Source organism: Corylus avellana, chromosome ca5 (genome assembly GCF_901000735.1).
Source record: "Corylus avellana chromosome ca5, CavTom2PMs-1.0".
Lineage (NCBI taxonomy): Eukaryota > Viridiplantae > Streptophyta > Magnoliopsida > Fagales > Betulaceae > Corylus > Corylus avellana.
In genome coordinates this window covers 19,265,090-19,289,906 of record NC_081545.1, presented here as the reverse complement: position 1 = coordinate 19,289,906, position 24,817 = coordinate 19,265,090, and the positions used below count along the sequence as shown (strand labels likewise).

Genomic DNA, 24,817 nt, shown 5'->3' with positions numbered 1-24,817 from the left:
CCAAGTATGCAATATTTGACACTTATCAAACACCCCCAAACTTATATTTTGCTAGTCTCTTAGCAAACAAAACAAAAAATAAAATGAAAGCAAGAAACATAAATCCTCTTTCGTGGGAGAGACGATTGCATTTAGCATATACAACAAGTCTTTTAAACCCTTAGGCATCTCTAGTGGACGAGTGAAGTCTCGTGAGGGCTTAACAAGAATGATACCCACAAACATTGTGCACTATGTTGTTGACAAGAAAGAATTTTCACATAAACCATGGTTCTTATTCATGAGCAAATTTAAAAAGACAAACATCATCATTACAACCAAAAGGAAATCCAGAGTCAAATCACGCACAAATGAACAATTGAGACCTCATATGTTCTGAAAAGTGTAAAGTGTAATTAGCATACAATCATGAAGCTTTCAGTTTAAACTTAAGACAAGTTCCATAAAATTTGTAAGAATCCCTAACAAATGAAACAACCAAGGCAAGATATGCATTTTTTTTTTCTTTTTTTCTTTTTTTTACAAGCTCTGCAATGTCTAACTCCCTTAAGCTTTCTAATTGACCCATGTAATAAGTGTTAGGCCAATGACTCTCAAGCCAGGTGGCTTTAGGGCATTAGATGTAGAACATCCCTAAGGGCTTAGTAATTTAAGTCAAAAAGGCTACGAAGTCAGACTAGCCATATCTTAAATCAACATTGAAATTCAGACCTTTTGACACGAACACTCAATGCTTAATGAGGCAAGAGGTCCGGTTACTCAGTGAAAAACTCAACATGATCTTTCTTTTCTTTTTCCTTCTCTTTTTTATTTATTTATTTTTATATCTTGCAAGCCAATGATTATTCATCAATAGGTTATCCAACAAATCTCAAAGAGAACAAGCTTAAGCTCAAACATCATATCTCACAGAAAACATGCTATATGCTCATAAAAACTTATATCAAAACAAATGAAATCTCTTTTACCCAAAAATAAGTCAAAGGACTCAGATTCCTAATGACATAATAATGTGTTCAACCCTTTAAGCGAGCTAATGAAATGCAAACCACAGTTACAGTTTAACTCAAACTTGACAACAACATAGCACAATTTTATTTTTTTTTCAAATTTTTTAACACAAAATGACAAATAAAAATAAACAAATAAGAACAAAAATAAATAGACAAAGTGTTTTTCCATACCCCCAAACTTGAATTACACATTGCCCTTGATAAATGCTAAAATATTCATATTTTCAGCCCTTAATTTGCATATTTTAATCCTTTGGTTTTGGTTGATTAGGTCATTTTAATTCATTTTTTTTGTGTTTTTCATACCTTTGGCGGCTTTTGGAACAAAATGAAGTAAATTTAAATGATTTGGGCTCAAAGAGAGAATATGGGAAAAATGAGAGCTCCCTGACACTGCAATCGATCACAGGGTACCTGCGATCGAGCGCAGTACCCGAGAAGATCAAGCACAAATCAGGCCAGGAGCGATCGAGCGCATGACAGAAGAAGGATCGATCGCAGACCTGCGATCGAGCGCACACGGGTTGCGATCGATCGCACTCGTGCGTATGAGACACATCAAGTGGCGGCCAGATTGTCATTTCTTCCATATTAGGGTTTTTCAACTCCCAATTGTAATAAGTTCTGAAACCCTGCGAAATCCCTAGGTTTACTACTTTGTCAAGGACTTCTAAAGCCTATAAATAGACCCTTAAGTCTCTAGAATAGATATACTTGGTAAGGAGAAGAATAGGAGTTCTTCAAGTTCAAGTCTCGAGTTTATTCTTTTCCTTTCTTTTCTTTTCTTTATGAAGATGTTTAACATCAATTTTATGTGTAGCTAATTTAATTAGTAGGGCTTGATTGAAGCCCTAGTTATGTTTAGTTAATATTTCAATATTGGCGCCCTTGTAATGATCTTGTTGTGCTATTTAACTTGATTAACACCTACTTGCATGAATTCCTCATATGTGTGTGCCTGATCAACATATGCATGTGGTATGGACTAGTTAGTTAAATCAATTTGGATGGCCTAGTCCTGAGTTTAATAGAAGTAACAAAAGAATCCACACTGCGATTCTTGGGTTAATCAACATGGGGAACCGGGAGTATATGCCATGCCCTAGGCCTCATGTGTTTGTCGATTTTCATAGAATATATGATTTTCTAAGGAACAACTAAATCATGCTAAATCCCTTAGAAAAGAAAATAGTTAGAGTATACACTATGCCTAACTCGTTGCTTAGGGAAATCTATAGCCTAAGGAGTATACGCCATGCCCTTAGGTTGACAAACATTAGATATGCATAACATGATCAAAGCATTGGCATATTGTTATATTAGCTAAATATAATTAGTGGTGGATAACAAAACCCTACCTTTTATTATCATCACTTAGACAATCAATCTTTGTTTTACTTAAGAAATTTATTTTTAAACAAAAATTCAGCAATCCTCGTGAGAATGATCATGTACTTGCACCATATATTACTATGTTGACCTTGTGCACTTGCAAGTAAAACGTACAATTATTTACCTATTAATTTAGGTAGATATTTGCACAATAGCCCTCAATGTGTAGTATAGAAATACATTACCAGAAGTAAGGAAATCTCAAGGTGTGAAAAAGGGGCAGGGCATCCTCCAAACTCAAACACCAAAACACTTGTCAACAAAAACTAATAGCAATTTTTTTTTTTTTTTTTTTTTTTATAAAAACAAAAATCAAAAGATTAATTGCTGTTAGAAACAAAAACAAATAAAAATAACATGTAATGAAAAAGGAAAGAAAGAATTTGTGGAGTGAAGTGCAGAAAATAAATTGGAGGAGAAAACTTTACAGCGCTTCCCCCTATCATGCAAATGTCCAACCAATCCCTTCCACCATTTCTTCTTCAAAACTTCATACCCCTCTGGAAAGATGTTTTGCTATCTTATGTAGAATTGCTTGCTTTGAAGGATCTTCTTAGGAAAGTGATTCCTAGATTTGTGTGCTTGTGTGCACAAGTCCTTGAGTATCTTGACATAAGATGGCTTTTTGAGACATTCAGACGATGAAGCTTTGGGCTCTTGATGTGTCTCAAGAGGGACAGTGATGCAGGCAGAAGCTTCAATACACACTTCCAAGTCACTGGGCAGATTAGGATCCGTTGGGCTCCCTATTCTCATGGTGCTCAACTTGCTTAGGGTGCTCAACTTGCTCCTCTTTCTCTTCCTCCTCTTTGTTGTCCACAATTTCCTCACCCTCAAGTGTGATGGTGACTTAGGCATGATCATGATAAGAATTTTCGGAATCATCCTCATCAATCATGTAGTGCCTTTCAGCCATCAGCTGACTTTGAAGATCTTCTTCCTCTATTCTACTGAAATCAGCAACTAGATGACCAATCTGTCTTCCTATCTTGGTCATGGCCTGCTTAAGTTCTTGTATGTCTCTGCTATTAGCCATGTTGGAATTCCTTAGCTCCTGTATAGCTTGATTGGTGAAACCTTTTATTTCTTGAATAGCTTGGGAGTTGGAATTCTTGAGCTCTTGTATAGCTTGGGAGTTGGACTGGTCGACTTTTTCTGTTCATGTTTTCATCATGTATTCCAATGATGATTGTGGTGTAGGCTATGGCATTTGAGTAATGGATTGATAAACAGGAGGTTGAGCTTGATGATCGAATTGCAGATATTCTAACTGGTGCAATCCATCAAATTGGTGAGCATAATTTCCTGTAGCCTGAGCTGATCCTGAGAAATCAGATTGGTTGCTCCAATTAGGGTTACAACAATTGAAATTTGAATCAAACCTCAGACTGGAGAAATTGGTGTTCATTTGTTCATATGAAAAGTTAGATCTAGCTGCTCTGATTTGGTCTAATTTGTCCCATAAGTCGTTGAGCTCAGCTCGCAGATCTGGACAATTGTTTTCCTCATGATAAGGATTGAAACAATATGAATATGGTTTATGTGGGTAAAAAATTTGATGGTAGTTGGTAGGAGCTGGTGTCCTATAACTAGGAGAGGCATTAAAATCATTAAAATGAAAATTCATGCTTCCCCCTCACCTTTTAGCATGCAAATATCCCACATAAAACATTAACCATTTTTTAAAAATAAATTATTATTATTTTTTTTTTTTTGTATTTTTACATAAAATAAACTAAAAAAAAAAATGACTAACTACCCAAACAAATAAAACTAAAATTTAAAAACTCACAAAAAGGACCAAAAATAAACTTTTGGCAAAGATCTACGGAACTGCTGCAATTGCTGCCTTTGCTGTGAGTGCGCTCGAGCGTACTGTAGTTGCACTCGATCGCACTTTGCGTTGTGTATGAATGAAGATGCGGCAGTTGACGAGTGCAGGTGCACTTGACTTGCTATCTTGGCCCCGAGTATGCGCGATCGTAGCAGGACTGCGATCGATCGCACTAGCAGGGGCATGCAGAAGATGCTGCAGCAAAGCTATAAAATAAGCCAAAAAAACACAAAAAAACAAACAAAAGAAATTTTTTTTTTTTTTAATAATAAAAATAAAACAAAACAAATTGCAAAAAAAATAAAATCCTAATTATAACAAGTAGAAGAATAAAACTAATTTAGAAATAAATTGGTTTCAAAAATTAAACAATTCCTCGGCAACGGCGCCAAAAACTTGTTGTGCAAATTTATTTAACTCGCAAGTGCACGAATCAATTGTAGTTTAATGGATTGCAAGTGCGAGGTCGAACCCACACAGAATTGTATTTTTGAAAAAGCAATTTAAATCTAAACTAATTAAATCCTAACCTAGTTCTAAAAAGGTTTTGAATTTTGATTTTTTGAAATTAAAAGATAAACATAAACTACTTAAAATAAACTAAGAGATAAAAGACTAAGGTTTGGGAATTCATACTCATCGAATCATAACAACATACTTTTATGTTTATCAATATTAATCTGAAGTTCTCACAATTAAGATCTTAGATATGTTTTACTATGCTTCAACAGTTAATCAAAATCATTCCATGTATCCATTCATTGCACAAATCACAAGAGGAATCCAATATCAATTAAATCATCAGATGTATCCGTAAATCACAAAAGATATCTAATCTTAATTGAAACACCAAATGTATTCGTAGAACAATTCACAAGGGATATCCAATTATTTAGGCAAATAAAATCAAGCAATCAATTATGTGAAACTATCTTAAATCATCAAGTGTATCCTTGAATCACAACAAAATATCCAAGAATCATGCCACATATTGAAAAGAAGTAAAACAATTGAAATAATAAACCCAATAAAATCAGATAAATAAAGACTTACATGAAAGTATTGATGTTCTTCATCGGTGAGGCTTCGTCCCCAACCTTAGTTGAAAATTTAGCTCCACATAAAAATAAAACCTAAATCTAAAGAAAACCTAAACTAAAAGGAGAAAAACTGTAAAATTTTGCTCTCTGGAATTCTATCTCGTTTCTTGAATTACAAAGAAGTGTATTTATAGGCTTATGAAAGTCCTAGAAGCCCTAGTAAACCTAGATAATTCAAAGGTCTGTCTCCCAGTCAAAATAGAAGTCTGAAATCGGAATAGGATTCGTCCAGATTTGTGTCCTTTAATTGAGGGGCGATTTTGGCATAGTAACTGTCCGAATCAAGAAAATCATATTTTAAAATGAATTGTATTATTTTGAGTTAGCTTTCCAATGCCGCTTGAATCACTTCAATCCGATATTTGAGCGGAAAGTTATGGTCAAAATATTGAGACATGTGCAGAATCTGAATTTGAATTCAATCCGAAATTTTATCCAATCTGAACTTTAATCCAATCTGATCTTTAATCAGATTTAACCTTTTCTTGGATTTGGTTAAACTTAACCACATCATCTAGGTCTTCTCAAAGTATGCTTTCTTCCAAACTTTGCATTTTTCTCTTTAAAGTTATAGTTTTTCTTCAACAACCTACAAAATACTAAAAACACAAAACATTAAATAACGACACAACTAAAGGATTAACTAATGTAAATAAAGGGGTCCAAGTATGCAATATTTGGCACTTATAAAGATAGGCCCAAGACCACCCAACACTAGTATCAGAGCCCAGGTTTACCAACAAGTCTCGGCCCAACAGTCCACGGGAGAAATGGATTGTTGCTGCTCCGACCCATGGCTCAATGTGCGGGGGGGAGATTGTTGTGGTTATCCCACATCGGTTGTGGAAGGGGCTAATGGTCAGTTTAAAAGTGTGAGGGAAAGCCTAATCTCTTGAGCTAGGTTTTGGGGTTGATAGAAGCCCAAAACCACCCAACACTGCCCCTTCCACAACTAATGTGGGATAACCCCAACAATCTCCCCCTCGCACATTGAGCCCTGGGTTGGAGCAGCGACAACTTGTTTCTACCGTGGACTGTTTGGGCCGAGACTTGTTGGTAAACATGGGCTCTAATGATCTTGGGCCTCTCTCAACCCCAAAAGCTAGCTCAAGAGGTGAGGCTTTCCCTCACACTTATAAACGGACCACCATCCCCTTCCACAACTAATGTGGGATAACCCCAACACAAGATGACCAATTTGTTGCTCCAAACAGTCTACTCTTTGATCCGCCATCGAACTTGGCTCTGATACCAATGTTACGTGAATGCACGTAACGGGATAAATTGTTAGGTTCTGAGGAAACCTAAAACCTTTTCAAACACAAGGTTTGTAATAATTTCCTACTTCCTTTATTGATAACATAATGGCCTTTAAATAGACAAACTTTTACAATATTTTCTAGGGCTTAGTTATCAGCTCTTATTGAAATATAAACTAGCGTTGAGTCATCAAGCCTCTTACATGGAATAAAATAAAGATAATATCAAATAAAAATAAACACAATAAAATATTCTATCATATCATATATTTTAATATATCATAATATTAATAAACATTCCGCATAAACTCCATTCTCCTAACATATTACAATCACAAAATTGAAAGTTTGAAACTCTTTCAATCTCCAATTTGGTAGTTAATTCATCTCTACATTGTATTAAACTAGTAAAGGCATGAACTTTCAGCTTTCTTTTATTATTATTATTAATGTCTTTCTGTACAAATTCTCTTTTTTTGTTTGTTTCTGTTAAGAATATTATGTTAGGGTTATTTACTTGTTATTTACTTCCTTATGTATTATTAGTCTACTAGGTTTACTTTTTCTTCGTCTACTAGGTTTACCTTTTCTTAGTCTATTAGATTACTTGCCTCTCTATAAATAGAGGCATCTGTATTCATTATCATTATTAGATTAGAATATATCAATACAATGTAGTCTATTGTGTGCTTCCGCTCTTCCTATTATTCTTCCGCTCTTCTATATCTCTCTATTATTCCAACATGCTGTCAAAGCATTCTAACATGGTATTAGAGCCACCTTCTGTGGCCTTCAATAAACGTCTTTAACGTTTTTTGGCGCTCCCTTCAGCGACAATCCCAATTTCAGTCGTTGGTGCACCGCCAAGCGGTTTTCAGCTCACAATCCGGCACTCCCTCCGGCAACCTCCAAAATCAAGTCATCGGCGCCCCACCAAGCGGTATTCTGCTCAAAATCTATTCCACTCCTTTAGATCTACAGAGGAAGATCCGCTGCCATCGACCCTCCGAGCTCCTCCGGCAATTTTTTCCCTAGCCAATCGCGCCGCCATCGTGACTCCTCTCGGCCAAATAACCACTAAAAGTGGTATCTCGGCCCTAGAACTGTGGATCTGTGCAATCTCAGCCTATTCCAGATTTGCACGCACCTCCACGCTCTGCCCTCAGAAACAGCCGTCTCTCCAACGCGCCTCCACGCGAGGCTACCGCACCTCCACGCGCCTCCAACCTTTGTCGGATCATCGTGGTTTTTACTCCGTTCGGTAAATCCATCGCCGGTGGTCTCAAATCCGTCCAGATCACCACCATTGGAGCTCTGACGCGCTGCCACGCTCCATCCAAAGGGTCTGTGCATGGGCTTCACGCGCCCATGCGCTACACGCGCCAACAGCCCTCCAAGCGTGTGCGGCACACGCGCCTCACGCTTCCGCCAGCCCTGGCGCGTGCATCACACGCGCCAGCGTATCTTCTCCCGTATCAGCTGCCACGTGTCAGTCGGAGAACCCACCACGTCAGCCCTAGCTCTCTGCCACGTGTCAGCTCGAGAAAAAAAACTTGATCCATTTTCGACCCAATCCAACGGGTTAGAACTGGATCTTCTCAAATCGGATCAAACTTTCATCCGATTCGGCCCACTGGGTATCAGAAATCCGAACCGGATCCGTTCAAGCCGCTCCGACCCATCCAAAACCAGTTTCAAACCGGGTCATCGGGTTTGGATCTCCAACCCGGTCCAATACCGGTTTTCTAAACTAGGTCACCGGGTTAAGCACTTCAATCTATCCAAACCGGTCAACTTTGTCAACCCGATCCAATGGGTTAGACCCCGTTCAATTAATTTCGGGTCAGACCATTTAAAGGTCCATGGGTTTTAGGCCTAATATGTTGACCCAAGTAAACCAGCCCAATACAAGTCTCAAGCCCAATCTTTTGGGTCCAGCAGCCATCTTTAGCCACCAGTTGGCACTGCCAGCTGCCATCAACCGCCTTTGGTCGTACACGTCTGGCCACCTCTAGCGACTTTTCTAGCGAACTTCAAAAAAAAAAAAAAAAAATCCTTTTCTTTTTCCCAAACCTTGAGTTTGAGGGGGGGATATTGGAGTATTTGAGAAATCACCCAGATCCAAGATTTTCAACCCAACGGGTTAGAACCGGGTTCTACCGCCACCAGCCTCTGTGCACCGCCTCCGACAGCCCAACTCCGACCGTCACTCCGGCAACTCTTTTGGCACAAGCAGCTTTTTCGGCAAATTTATTTTTCTTTCCCTTTTCTTTTACCCAAACTCACGTTTATACATTGAGTTTGAGGGGGGATGTTAAGAATATTATATTAGGGTTATTTACTTGTTATTTACTTCCTTATGTATTATTAGTCTACTAGGTTTACCTTTCCTTAGTCTACTATGTTTACCTTTCTTTACTTGCTTCTCTATAAATAGAGGCATATGTATTCATTATTATTATTAGATTAGAATATATCAATACAATGTAGTCCATTTTGTGCTTCCACTCTTCTTATTATTCTTCCGCTCTTCTATATCTTTCTATTATTCCAACATGCTATCAAAGCATTCTAACAGTTTCTAAATGCCGTTTGACTCTCTACACAAGCTGTCATTTAGTTCATTTTCTTCTTGTTCTTAAGTTTGAAAGAACACAGTGGCGTTTTAACTGGTATTTCTTTCTCTACTTAATTCTTTTCTTTTTTTTGTTATATTTTAAAATGGGCCTATCATATATTTTCTATGCAGTAGAACATATAAAAACAAAAAAAATCAAAAACAAAAAATCAAAATTTTATTATTATTTTAATTCGACCCATTAAATATGAATTTTTGACTTCTGGGCCAAAAGGCATCCATATATCGTCTACTGGACGTCTTTCTTTGGCGTGTAAAGCATTCACCAAAGTCGGTCATGGGAAGACCGTCTAGAAGCCAAAAATTCCAACCCAAGACGCGTTTGATACTGACCATAACTTTTTAAGTGTTTCTACTCGACTCTCATTTTCCATGAACCTCTTTCTCGCTATTGCCTCAAAAAATATAAAACCATATATATATATAAACAAACACGTCTCTAGCACCCCTACCACAAGCAATTAATCCCACTTCTTCGGCTCATCCTAGAGAAGGAAACACAAATTTTCACTTTTCTAAGCAAAAAAGAAAAAAGAAAAAATGGCTGAGAAGTCAAACCAGCCCTTGGCACCCGCAAATAGGCACCCCAGAAGCGATGAAGAATCGGACACGTTGCAAACCAAGGAGCTCCGGCGGAAGAAACGAGTCAAGTTGGCCGTATATATTGCTGCTTTTGCTGTGTTTCAGACCGTGGTCATCTTGGTCTTTGCTCTCACTGTGATGCGCGTCAGGACACCTAAGGTCAGGTTGGGCACTGTCACCTTCAAAAATATGACCACCGGCAACCTAACATCTCCTTCCTTCGACATAAGCTTCGCAACCCAGGTGAGAGAACGAGCGGAACCACCCCTAGTCTTAGGGTTCCAGGCGGTTCACCCTAAAATTTAGAAACACTTCTCGTGAAATGTTTAATTGAAATATGAGGTGAATAATGATCATGAGACCAGGTTCGAACTGAGTACTCTTCTAATTCCATACTTAATCACCACTTATCCTATAAGTTTAAGCTTGCTAGCGACCTAACATTGCCTTCCTTCGATATAAGCTTCACAACCTAAGTGAGAGCATAGGTGGAACCACCCCTAGTCTTGGGGTTTCGGGTCACCCCAAAATTTAAAAACACTTTTTCGCACGTTTCATAAAATTTTTAATTGAAATATGAGGTAAATGATGGTCATGAGACAGGGATCGAACTCAGTACCCCTTCTCTGATATCATATTAATTCACCACTTGTTCTACAAATTTAAGCCTATAAGATAGAAATAGGTAAATTTAATTATTTAATCAATAGTTTAACACTTTTCCAAACGTTTGGACTCAAAACATGAAATATTTAATTGAAATTGATGAATTTAATTGAAATATTTAATTCAAACTCATGACATTTTCTGAATTTTTAGGTGTGTCTGTTTCTAAAATTCTAATTCCACCCTTGCAGGTGAGGGTGAAGAACACAAATTTTGGCCCCTACAAATACGATAGCACCAATGTGACGTTCACGTACCAGGGTGTGATAGTGGGAAGGGTGAGTATTCCTAAGGGCAAGGCTGGGCTTCGTTCCACCAAAAAAGTAAGTGTGACGGTGTATGTGAATTCAAATGTGCTATCAAGCATTCCGAGTCTTGGGAGTGACTTGAGTGCCGGGGTGTTGGCTCTCAACAGCCATGCAAAGCTTAGTGGGAAAGTGGAATTGATATTTGTTATGAAGAAGGAGAAGTCAACTGAAATGAATTGCACCATGAATATCAATATCTCAACAGAGGAGCTTCAAGATTTGACTTGCAAGTGAAAATAATAAAAATAAAAATAAATTGCTGTTTTATTTCTTTTCTTTTTCTTTCTGGTGTGTTTGAGTTTTTTTATATTTGGTACTTAGGATGTTTTTATTATGATAGCAGGAATGTATATATAGTGATCTCGATCGTATTTAAAAATAAAGAGAAAAATATATATAAAATTAGTCTAGTTAGTTTACTTGATTTGTAATTAGTTCATTGGAGTATCAAAATGAATTTAGAAGTACGTTAGGTATGCCAAAAAACCAATTACCGTACAGTCAAATTTTGTCAACTTGCGTAACAAATTTCAATAGTATACAATGTCAGAACCAATAAAATTATGACTCATCTCCTATCACATAATAAAATTAAGTTCTCTCAAAATAATAATAATAATAATAATAAAAATAATAATAATAAAGGAGGATAAAGAGTAACAAGGGTGCACAACTGAACGTCTAGTAGTATGCTGGAGTTTAATTTCTAATCAGAAAAATTAAATTGCAAAATCGGAAAAAAAAAAAAAAAAAAAGAACTCAGTTTGCAAAAACAGTTTCAATGCAATTAAAAGGGTAAAACTATTCTAGTCAAGGTTGTGGGCCTCCATTCATCTCCAAAAGCGATGCTTGCATTACACGGTGCGCAATGGGTCCTAGGAAAAATTACTCCGACTGAAAAAGGCTTTAAATTTGCTCGACAATTTCATCAAGAATTAAATATTTGACCAGCTGTTTTTTTTTTTTATCCGGGCCGGGAAGGGTATTGAAAAAGGACACCCATTTCTGTTGTTCAAATAATGATGATGGAAAAATATGACAGAAGTAATATAGGAAAGGAACACAAAAATTACGGGTGATTTGGTGTTAGACACCTATATTCACCACTCGGAATACCCTTAAGGGCTACATTGTGCTCATTAACTTTTATTGTCTATAATAAAAATGTCTCATTTATAGGGTAGACAATAAAAAGGTCTCTGACTCTCTATTTATAAAGTAATGTCTAAATACAAGTATAGTAATCAAATCTCCTTAATTTGATTACAATCTCAATATTTGATTACAATTAGCCCATAAATAGAAAATATTTGATATCAATGTAATTATGGAATATATATATATATATATATATAATATTCCCCTCAAACTCAAAATAAAATATTCAGTAACCTTGAGTTTGAAATCTGAAACAATGATGACAGCGCTGGAGGAGGCCGAGAACGAGCCGTAGATAGTGGCGACTACTAGAGGAGATAGAGAGGCTGGCGGGCAGCCAGCGATGGCGGTAGGTAGGAGGATGCAAATTCAAAAAGGCTGACAACGGGCCAAACTCCAAAAGGGGCCGACAACGAGGCAGAGCTGACAATGAGCCAAAATCCAAAAGGGGCCGACAACAGGCTAAGGCTGACAATGAGCCAAAACTTCAAAAGGGCTGACTATGGCCAAAACGTAAAAAGGGCCAACTATGGGGCCAGGGCCAACTTGGGCCAAAAATAAAAAGAAAATGAGCCCACTTGGGCAGTTATCAAATCGGTGCACGGAATCTAACCGACGTGAGGCGCGCGTGATGTGTTCACTTGGACCTCTTCTTTATTTATTTATTTATTTTCTCGAATTTGAACATGGTGTGGGCTCCACTATAGGTCTGTGAGCTTCACTGAAAGAGGTGTTGATTTGGTGTAGGCGGGTGCAAGAGGCACTCCATGAGCTTGGCCTCACGAGCAAAGATCAGGTGCAAGCGGGTTCAAGACTGGACGGTTGCACACGTGGGTGTGTGGCTGAGTCTGGGCACTAGATCGGATTTGGGGAGAGACTTGTGTGGCTTGATGCAAAAGAGAAGGTGAAGAATGATGGTGGGTTTCCTACAACGATGGCGGAAGTACTGGTTGTAGGGAGATATGTGGCGGTGAACCTTGGAACGCGGCCAACTAGGGAAGGTGGCGTCCAGCGGTAACCTTATACCAAAGTATTTTTAGTCATTTAATAAACTCCTTGGGTGTCACAAGCACTATCCCGAGGGACCTGCAATACAATGCCGGTACCCCGACCATTATACACTACTGTCCATAAAACTAGTAGGCCGACCGAGTCCGGCCTCGGGTAGCCCACCCTACTAATGATGTACGTCCTGTAGTGACTATCTATTAAGGCTGTGCTAGTTACGAAACAACCATTGGATCCAAAGCCCATATAACAACACACACATTTGACCATAAAGTTAACATGTATAGTAAGCTCATGACTGTTATCCCACACGTACCGGTGTACCATGTCATACGATACAATTAATCTTGTCCATATTTTACATGCATGCTTTTACAAATCTCAATGTCATTATCTTGTTATGTAATATATTTTCACAAATGATAGAGTTCATGGTACAGCAAAGTGTATATCGTGAGAATTGTAAATATGCATGTTTTGGTACACAAAATAGTCGTGTAATGCGGGAAAATAAATGGCAAGCATTATGTGAGTTAAAAACTCACCTAAGTTGAACAAGTTCTCCGAATATTCCTTCAAACGATCTGGGTTTTCCGAATCTGTGGAAAACCTCCCATTAGTCCTAAGTCCAACTAAAATGAACATAAGACTTACTAACAAAGGTCGTAGGGTGCTTGGCCAAAAAGGCCTTCCCTTGAACGTCTCTGGTTGAGCGCTCGTCCCTAAGGGCGAGTGTTCGGCCAATGAGGTTCAAGTAGAACCTCATTTGGTCCAAATGTTTCCCGAGCCTTTCTCGACTAGTCCTAATGCCATAAAAAAGGTTTTTAACACCTTTCAACCAAAGCAACGTCTCCAAATAACAAGATTAAGCATAAACGGAAAGGGAAACTTAAAACGAGTTTAAAGCTTAAAACTCCTAAACATTAACAACTAAGCTACCATAAATCAAGAAGCTAACATATCCAACCTAACAAAACACAAAGAGAGAGTGCAGTGGTTACCTCAACAAGCAAATCCTTCAAAACACCTCCTTCTTCAAAAACAAACACCACCTCACACACACTCAAGAATCAAAGCAACAGATTTTCTCCAAGGTTTCAGAAGCAGAAATGAGGGTTTAAAGGCGTAGAGGGGTGGGTTTAAATAGGAAGAAAAAGCTGAGGGCGCTACAGAAAATCGTTGAAAAGGTGCGAGCACTCGTGTACTACAGTGTCGAGCGCTCGTGTACTATTTACCCAAGAGTTTTTGAGTTGCAGGTGCCACGCATGGGCAAAAACCAGCAGTCAACGAGTGCTCGGCCTAGTCCTCACGCGAGCGCTCGTGTGGTCCCTCACGAGAGCAATTGTCCACTGTAGCTCCAAAATCCAAAACTTCTAAAAATGCCCCTCAAGGTGTCCTTAGTGACCCAAAGTCCAACTAATCTTTTAACTAAGTTGTCTTAAGCCTAATTAATTATTTAGGTCACTACATAATCACTTTTGGTTCTCTACACATTGGGAAATACTCTAACAACCTTTAAGGGTTGATTAAATGCAGAGAATCTGATGTGAGTAAGTTTTTACAGTTTTTTTTTTAAATTTTTCCTAAACATAAGGAAGTGAATGACATATAGGGCATCTACTGCTGGTGCTCTTAGAGTAGTGTTCAAAATTTGCAACATGCAGACTACATTCGGATAATATTATATCCTGAGGATATAATTGTTGTATTCCCTTTTGCAACTTATTGTATAAGTAGAAGGCAATATTTGTCTAAGAGATAGATTCATATTCGCTTCACTGTCCAAGAATTTAGTAATTCCCATACATATTTTATTTTTCTTTAATTAATAATTTTGTTTTTTTTTTAAAAAAAAAAGTAATAAAAGTTTTATAAACATCTTTATTTTCTAACAACATCCCTCATATTTACACTAACCGGTTTCTCTCCATTTCAAAATACATCCTTCTCCCTTCCTGCATGCCTCATTATATTCACATTCTTGAACTCCGTTTATTTCAAGGTAAAATGTTTTGTCAAAAAAAGTTTAGCTATAAAATTTTAAATTACGATAATGTCCTATTTGGACCAAGGCGAAATTCGTTTGGGTCCCGACGGAGTCCTAGCGGTGTCTCAGTCGGGTCTCGACTGGGTCCTAGCAGTGTCCCAGTTGGTCCCAACTGGGTCCTAGCGATTTCTTGGCTAGGGGTAGGTATCGATTCGGTCGGTGTCGATATGAGCATTTTTGCCTACCGATTCGTAAAAGTCGGTTAAGTCGATTAATTAACCGACTTCATACCGACAAGAAATAGTTTCGACTTTTTCGGTTAATTAGTTAGTCGGTTCACAGGTGGTCAGTTAAGTTGGTTAATTGTCGATTACAAGTTTTTATATTAAGATTTAGGGAAAAGTCCACATACCCTCTTCAAATTACCACATAATTGACAATGCCCCCAAACTTTCAATTACGACAATGTCTCCCTAAACTACCAAAACATTGTCAATGACCCCTAAGACTAGCAAAAAGATAATACCCCTCTATATTTCTCAATAAAACAAAAATACACCTATAAATAAAAATAATTTATTTATAAAAAAAAAAAAAAAACGATTTTTTTAAACGAAAATTTTTAAAATTTTTTTAAAACATAATTTTTTATTTTTTTTAAAAAAAAAACAAATTGTTTTAAAAAACGAAAATTTTTTATTTTTTTTAAAACGAATTTTTAAATTTATAAAACGGAAATTTTTATTTAAAAAAATTATAAAATAACAATAAAAACGAAAATTTTCAATTGTTTTAATTTTTTTCTTATAAAAAGGATTTTTTTTTTTTTTTAATTTGGCCAACCCTTGGATTATTATTATTTTTTTTATAGAAGCTTTAATATTTTTTGTTTTTATTTTACTAAGGGTAATTTCGTCATTTGGAAGCATATTGTCAATTGGATTGTAGTATGTGGACTTTACCCTAAGATTTATCAATTTCTTTGTAACTACAAAATCATAAAAGAATACGTTCTATAAATGAAAATAAAAAGTAAATTCATGGAACATGGACCGAAATGACAACCACAAATTAACTGGACAAACACAATTAGGAAAGTTACCAGATAAAATTCAAAATTTACTTGAAAAATTGGCTAAGTCGGTTAATTGTCAGTTAACCGAAAAAAAAAAAAAATAAAAAAATAAAAAAAAAAAAATAAAAAATTATCACCCCCTACCGAACCGATGTCAAAACAGTATGTTTATTCCGCCTACCGACCGCAAAAATTTGGTTGTCAGTCGATAACGGTTCGGTGGCGGTCGATAAGAGATCGGTAGGTAGTAAACGATTAATCTGCTCACCCCTAGTCCCGGCAGGTCACGTTTGGGTCCAAGCCTATTTTCAACCAAGTCCCAACCGAGTCTCGGCAGTTTCCCAGCTGAGTCTTGGAAATGTCCCAACAAAGTCCTGTCCCAATCCTAGTAATGTCTTGATCAAGTCCTGACTAGGTCTGTCGATTTGAAAACGAAATGCTTAAACTCAAAAAATGATTTATAGTTTACAACCAAAAATTAAAGAAGAATTTTTGGCCGAATAAAAAATATTTTGCGTTGACAATTATTTCCATGTAAACTACAGAAATTATTTTTCAAAAATCATTTTACGCCAAACAAACAGAGTCTTAGGCCCCGTTTGGTTTGCAGAATAAACCCTTGGAATGGAATGACTATTCCTATGTTTGGTAAGGGCCTATTCCTAAGAATAGTTATTCCCGTAGGAAGAACTAATCCCTTACAAGATTAGTTATTCCTTTAAAAAATGAGGGGGGGTTTTTTTTTTTGTTAATATGAGTTGAAAAAAAAAATAATAATAATATGAGGTTTTTAGTAAGTTTTATTCAATTCCAAGTTAAAGCATTAATGTTATTACCAAACTAAGGAATATGAATAATTATTATATTCCACTCTCCTCTATTCACAGTAATAACTATTACCTTTCTTAATAGAACACGCATTCAGCGAACCAAACGAGCCATTAATCTAATCTCATCTCAGCCACAAAATGGGATTAAAAACTCACATAATAAACTCAAATTCTAAACATTATGTTAATATTCCGGGTAATGACGTTTTTTTTTTTTTTTGTCACATCAAAACCAAAATTTGAGAGCACACCTTCGACAGTAGTTGATGGAGAACCAATGCCACGTAGGTCTCATGTGGCAATTGAGGGTTGAGAAGCAAAGGACTTGTCTACTTGTTCTTCTGGGACAAGGAGAAAGTTCTACTAGTACAATAAGGAGTCTATATTCCAAGTATAAGTCTGAGTCCTAGTTTATGTTGGAGTCCTTTAGTAATTAGTCTTTCTAGTCCTTCTTTTACTTGGATTCCTTATCTTATAAATAGGGGATCATAACTGTAATTTATGGATATAAAAAGATTAATAAACATTATGGTTTTCCTCCATCCCTAATTGGAGTTTGTGGTCTCTCCTACCTAAAAAGAGTTATTGTGGTCTCTCCTACCCGAAATGAGTCATTATTATCAATATATTTCTATTATTAGTTGTGGGGTTCTATCAACATGGTATCAGAGCCTTCACAACAATGTCAGATTCTCAACTTCATCGTTTACTTGATCGCTTTGAGCAGATTTTTGCTCGTTAGCTAGCCCATCAAAGCCAAATCGTGAAACAAATTGAGTGAAATTTAAATGAAATATTGTGTGGCCTGAAGGCACTGAAAGAGGATGAAGAATCCTCACTCATCTCTCTAAAAAAAACTTGGGTCCACTGTAAGCCACCATCAACAAACAACTTACAGAGATCAACAGTATCGCGATCCCGTCCAAAGACTGAGCCATTCACAACACACGGTTGCCGCCCCACCAGTCGCAGATCTAGAGAACACCGGACTCAACCCTTTAAACGTGCATGCCATCCCAACTACGCCGTCAACTACCGTGCCATTCCACGTTGCCGTATCGTCAAATTACGCCATCAACACCGGCACACATCTCGAGTGTCGCAGCCTCATCTCCTCACACCATCTTTGTTCAAGTGGCTTAGAAAGCGAAAGAAAAAAGAGAAGATGTACCTTGGACCTTGCAGACAAGGTTTCCCCTTCAAGGGGGGCGAATGATGGAAAACCAATGTCACGTAGGTCTCACGTGGCAATTGAGGGTTGAGAAGCAAGGGACTTGTATACTTGTTCTTCTAGGACAAGGAGAAAGTTCTACTAGTACAATAAGGAGTCTATATTCCAAGTATAAGTCTGAGTCCTAATTTATGTTGGAGTCCTTTAGTAATTAGTCTTTCTAGTCCTTCTTTTACTTGGATTCCTTATCTTATAAATAGGGGATCATAGCTGTAGTTTATGGATATAAAAAGATTAATAAACATTGTGGTTTTCCTCCATCCCTAATTGGAGTTTGTGGTCTCTCCTACCCAAAAGGAGTTATTGTGGTCTCTCCTACCCAAAAGGAGTCATTATTATCAATATATTTCTATTATTAGTTGTGGGGTTCCATCACTAGTATTATAGTAGCTATCTCATTCTTTCCCTCCTTTTTCTCTTCTTAACAATACGAACTGTCATTTGCTTAGAAGTCGCTAATGACTTTCTTTTGTTGTCAATAAATTTGCCCCACCACCAACGAGAAGACCATACAAATCCTATTCACAGCAGTCTCAATTTCTATCCTATTTCCCATATATTCCATAAATGTAACAAACAAATAATATCTCAATAAGAATACTCTAACTGAATTTACATAAATCATCCATTACAATGTTCACCTGATCAGATAAGCACTATCATAATTCAAATCTTCCAAGAAACCTAATAAATATACCAAATCTCCAACATTAAACCAAGTCTAATTTGTTGGAGGATAAACAACATAAATTCTAAGTGAAGGCCTCTGCAAGTCTTACAGATATTGAGCCACGAAATCTTTAATACCTCCAAGAACATCTAACTAGATAGAAGGAGCCAGCAAGCTATCTGAAAATGTTAAATAGGATTTTAATAAGTTCTACCTCAATAAGCAGAAATGGTTAATTCTGGGTGTGAAGCCAAGTCCTTTTTGAGAGTTCACCTTACCTGTACAAAAACATAGAGTTTACAATTAAACTAAAAAAAAAAAAAAAAAAAAAAGGTTAACTTCACATGAAACATTAGCTATATTTTTCAATGCAGTAAAATCAGAGAACTCACAAACCACAACTGCACAGCAGTCTCACCAGCAAGTATAAACTAAAAACATATTGAATCTTTGGCTGGTGACAACAAAACATAACCTAAAAACACAAAAGCCTAAGCTTTTTAGCTCATAAAAACATCATTACTTAACTGCCTGAAACAACCCTATAGCTGAGTTGCTCATTACTCAAAAACCAAAATCAACTATAAACACAATCTACATTTCCTACCCCGGTATTCTCCACTACCAAATACGAGATAATAGTAAATAAGAACACCATATAAATCAACATGATCATAATTCAAAAAGCTAATATCGTAGACAATAATATTACATACCAAAAATCCACAAAGATACACCAAAACAGGGAAATCACCTAAAACAAATCACAATCTACAAAAAACAATCAACCTATTTGTTTCTCATAAAACCGAAACGGAGTAGGAAGGCACAGACCAATTCCTTAAAACGACATAGTTATGGAATAGAGAAACCGGAGCGAGCAACCTAAAGGCCCTAATTCAGAAATCGGAACTTTAAATGTTATTCATATTAAAATAGCATTTGTTTGATGAAATAACTTCATACAAATAATGAGAGTGAAATAGGAAATTTTCATATTATTCATAATCCTATATTAAGCACACAAATTCAGTGATTGTAAAAAGTAGAATGTGGAACTAGCATCAAGCACCTGGTTTTCTTTGTGCGCTGACTACCACCAGACGAATTCCCATGTCGCCCCGGAACTCGGTCTTTTACATTGAGTAGAACAAGGCTCTCCACATAAGTATCTAAATAAAAATCTGCTGGGACACCAATGGGAAGATCCAAATATCCGCTGGGACTACAAGGTCGGAAAGAAAACAACCTTCCACTCGTGTGCACTAGAGCTTCGCAACTATTTGTAAAGCCTATCACCCTGTTAAATCCCCCAATGCAAATATCAAACAGCTTACTCCAAGATTCCGCTACTCCATACTCTTTCATCACCCACACGGCCTCAGACGCCTCGTTACCAAGTTTGTTACAAGGGACAAGCGCAAGCAACCCATCAACTAGTGCCACAGTAACGTTTAAATTTTCCAGCCCTTGTAAGCTCTTAGGCATACTCAGTTCACCAAAGGCCTCATCCTTCATATTAAACGACACAATCACATTGCGAAAGGGGGCCTGGTCCCATGTGTGTGCAAGCCAATGGAGTACGCCATTCACAAAAACCGACGAGGACCAATCTCTTATGATGTAGGGAGAACCAGGGGCCGTAATAGAGCGCCATATGCCGGTTTGAAGTGTATAAATCTCAACGAGAGATGGAACAGTTTCGTAACAACGAAAATAAGTGTCTGGGAGATACACGAGCCTCACCAATCTGTAACCATCGGTCATGGGATCATACCAAAGCCAAAAGAGTGGTCTAACCAACCTAGAGATTCAATATTAGGCTCGGGAAGGGATATGGATTTTTGAATAGAAGGGTTCCAGAGAACCAATAATCTTGAATATTTATAGGCAAGACAAAGTAGGCCGTTAGATGAACCAACAAAGTGCAAGGAATAGTTGCAATAATTCTTAAATGGACCACGCAATTGTATGAAATCTGATGGGTATGCAAGGAAATCCCCTTTCTATTCTACATTGTTAGTTCTTATGTTGGCTTAATTCAGTTTCAAAATGCAGAGGCTACTGTTCATGGGCTCAAACACTGATATAGAATATTCAGAATCCAATCTCCACTGTTCATAATGTAGATTCATGTGTTATGAACGTCCCTGCAAAATTTCAACTCAATCGAACCACAAACGCCCATCGATTGGAGCTGTTGATCAAGACTGGACAACATTTCCAAAATGATGTTTCACCCATGTCCGGACATGCCTTCCCCGGGTTCGGACCGCATTTCCAGAAACTAAAATTTTGCTCTACAAGGCCATGTCTGGACAGCCCATTAACTTGTCCAGACACCCCGTAAGTTTTAGGCTAAAAAAACATGATTTTAAGTGGGTTAAGTCTAGGGTTTTGTTGGGGTTATATATACATCATTATAGAAGAGAGAGGCACGAATTTTCACCCCCAGAGAGTTCGTTGGAGGCTGTGCTAAGAGAGATCATATGTGGTGAGCTTTAAATTAAATCTCTTAGAGTTTTAGTTATTCCTTTGATAAATCTACGGTTGAGAAGTCTATCGGAAGGGTCCGGTAAAGGAGAATCACGTTGAAGAAGATTGTGAGCAAGGAGACGAGTTGTAGGCTTGTCGATCTTACAGAGCCAAGGTCTTGCAAAGGGTTGTAAGTGTTCCTAGTGTCTGTAATCTATGGATAATCTTTTGATAGTGATTTCCTAGGTTTGGCTGCCCCGGAGAGATTTTACTTTTAGATCGGTTTCTAAAAGGTTTCCTCTTCGTAACTAAAATATCTGTGTCTGCCTCTTTATTGCTTTATATATTTTGGGTGATTGAATTGTTTATTGCTTCATAATTTAATTCCGCATAAATTGTGATAAACAAGTTTTTTGGAGTCGGCATAGCGTTTTTCAATTGGTATCAGTGCAGGTTCACTCTGTTTGGATTAAATTCTTGAGTGAGATCTGTTGACTTCTATTTGCTATAAATACTTCTCAAGGGGAATATGATCTTATAAACTCCTTCAACAATTTGTTGGAAAAATTCACTCTTTTGAGACATCAATACACAAATTGTTTGGAGGAGTTTCAAGATCTTAAACATGTGAATGAATCTATTGTTACTAAATTGTCTGAATCACATGCTATAATTGATTCTTTAAAATCTAAAAATTCTGTTTTAGGTTCTAAAGTTGATTTGTTAGAGAATAAATTAAAAGAGTCAGAAACTCAATTGGAAAAATTCTCTAGCAATTCTCTTGAGAATATGTTACATACTCAGAATTCTGATTGTGATAAATCTGAGTTAAGTTTTGATTGTCATGTTGCTTTGTCTTCTAACAATGATTCTACTTCCGAGATAATATTTGTTAAATCAAAAAAAGTAGAAGACTCTTTGGTTAAAAGAAAAACAGCAGCTGCCTCGACCTCACAAGGTAAGAAAGTTAAGAAAATTCATATTGAACCTTGTGTATCTTACCCCAAATATAGAGTTGTCCATCCTCCTAGGAATCTACCTCCTAAAAGGTTTATCCCTACTTGTCATCATTGTGAAAAAGTTGGTCACATTCGACCCATCTGTTTTAAATTGAAACCTCATGTGCATAAAAATAAAAATTATGTTTCTAGGAAAGATTATGAGGGTTTGGTAATGATGATGGGAGGTGTGTCTAGAGTAGACAAGTTTGAAAATGTTCACGTCTCTACACCTTCATTCAAGAAGGTTTGGGTTAGGAAGGATTATACCATTCACCCATTGAGGGGGAGTGGTAGTGATCTCACCTAAAGTTAGGTGAGTCAATAACATGCCTAGGATTGATTGTTTTGCTTCTTTTTGAATATCCTAGAGCGTGTTATTTTTCTTTGCTTTGCATTTTTTTTTTTGTTTTTTTTTTTGTTTTCTAGTTTATGCATTGCAATTTTTTTTTGTTGTTACACTTTTTGTGTGAAGAGTGTATACATGTTTGTTTTGAGATTCTTGTTATGAGGCATATTCATAAAGGATTTTTCAAGAAATTCATATGTTATGATCTTTGAAAGGCTTATAGATGAGATGTTGTGTGCGGACCACCAAGATTTTTGTCTACTTGCTAATCAAGTGTTCATGAATGTGAAATGTCTTGTGAAGACCTAGAAGTAGTTATTAAACCAAATCATTATTTTGTAGTGGGACCTATAAGATGTGATGAAAGTTTAATGCTAAAGGACATTCATATATTGCCTGTTGTAATCTCAATTCAAGCATGTTGTTTTTTTTTTTCTTTATGCATTGCATTTTTGTTTGTTTTGCATTTGTTTTCGTTTGTGTGCATTTCTTTTGTGAAAAATTTTAAAAAGACAAAAATATGTTACTTTGATTGTTTTATTTTCTTTCTTTTGTCTTATGCACCTAGATAGTCCATTAATTTCTCATGTTACTTTTTATGGATTTAATTCCTTGCGTCTTGGAATGTTCTTAATATGCATGAGATGAAAATTTGTGTCAATGGACATGTTATTGTGGTTACCTAAAGCCTGAGCTTATGTGGTACATTTTGCCTATGCTTTATCTCTTGTGCACATCTAAGCTTAAATTGAGGTTTTGTTTCACTTTATTTGTGAGGTCTGTTAGGTAACCATATGAGGTTTTTGACTAGTAATATTTTTCAAATTGACCATATGCTAGTTGAACCTAGGGCTTAAAAATTCCTGCTTTCTCTTTTGTGGTAAGCACCAAAAGTTTAAGGACACTTTCTCAAAGAGAAAAATAAACAAAATAGTGAAACAAATAAAATCAAAAGATCATATTCCAAAAGGAATTTATTTCACTGTGTCAAACTAGTGCAAAATGTTTTACAAAGAGAAATGTATAGGATGAGAGTGGCTAGGCCCTAGTATGATAAGGTTTAACTTTTGATTTGATATACTTGTCAAAACCTCATGGTGGTGAAACTTTCTCCTCATTTTGTAAGTTGACCATTTTTCTCTTTGAATGGCTTACACACACACACACACACCAAACAAGCATTGGTTAAATGGAACATTGTGTCTTTTGCTTGGGCTAAGCAATATGAGTTCCTTGCCAATTTTAATCTCATGTATATTTTGCATATTTTGAGCATGTTTGGGATATTCATTATTGAAATACATGAGTTGTTGATGTGTGTATCATGTGTGTTCATTTGACTTTTGAGGAGGAGAAACATATTTTGCATTTTTAGTTTCTTGTTGTTAATTGAGTCATACATTGAGGGGGAGTTTTGCTGATGTTTCTTTGTGATCATGCATTCTACGTCATTTTTTTTTTCATGAGTTTTATTTATGTCTTCTTGTTCCACATATGCCTTGATTTATTTTGTGAAGTGTTTCAGGAAACATGAAGACCTTTTGTCATTCTGTGACAAAAAGGGGGAGTAAATATGGGGAGATGATGGGATTGGCTCAGAATTTTGGTTTTGTCACTGAATTGCCAAAGGGGGAGTTTGTTAGTTCTTGTGTTGGCTTAATTCAGTTTCAAAATGCAAAGGCTACTGTCCATGGGCTCAAACATTGATATAGAATGCTCAGAATCCAATCTCCACCGTGCATAATGTAGATTCATGTGTTATGAACGTCCCTGCAAAATTTCAACTCAATCGGACTACAAACGCCCATCGATCGGAGTTGTTGATCAAGACTGGACAGCATTTTCAGAATGTTGTTTCACCCATGTCCGGACATGCCTTCCCCGGGTTCGGACCGCATTTCCAAAAACTAAAATTTTGCTCCGCAAGGCCATGTCCGGACAGCCCATTAACCTGTCCAGACACCCCGTAAGTTTTAGGCTAAAAAACATGATTTTAAGTAGGTTAGGTCTAGGGTTTTGTTGGGGGTATATATACATCATTATAGAAGAGAGAGACACGAATTTTCACCCCCAGAGAGTTCGTTGGAGGCTATGCTAAGAGAGATCATATGTGGTGAGCTTTAAATTAAATCTCTTAAAGTTTATTTATTCCTTTGATAAATCTACGGTTGAGAAGTCTATCGGAAGGGTTCGGTAAAAGAGAATCACGTTGAAGAAGATTGTGAGCAAGGAAACGAGTTGTAG

The 24,817-nt window shown here is 36.9% G+C and overlaps 2 protein-coding genes across 2 annotated transcripts; one reads left to right on the top strand and one right to left on the bottom strand.

The window, feature by feature from the left end:
• Window positions 1-9,752: 9,752 nt before the first annotated feature.
• Window positions 9,753-11,061, top strand: LOC132183414 (late embryogenesis abundant protein At1g64065-like). Its single transcript, XM_059596844.1, has 2 exons — window positions 9,753-10,061; window positions 10,676-11,061. Exons 1-2 carry the CDS (start codon window positions 9,777-9,779, stop codon window positions 11,024-11,026), a joined length of 636 nt encoding a protein of 211 aa, XP_059452827.1. The 5' UTR covers window positions 9,753-9,776; the 3' UTR covers window positions 11,027-11,061.
• An 8,719-nt stretch (window positions 11,062-19,780) lies between these two features.
• Window positions 19,781-20,518, bottom strand: LOC132181898 (F-box/kelch-repeat protein At3g06240-like). Its single transcript, XM_059595125.1, has one exon. The coding sequence runs from the start codon at window positions 20,516-20,518 to the stop codon at window positions 19,781-19,783; it is 738 nt and encodes a 245-aa protein (XP_059451108.1).
• Window positions 20,519-24,817: the final 4,299 nt, after the last annotated feature.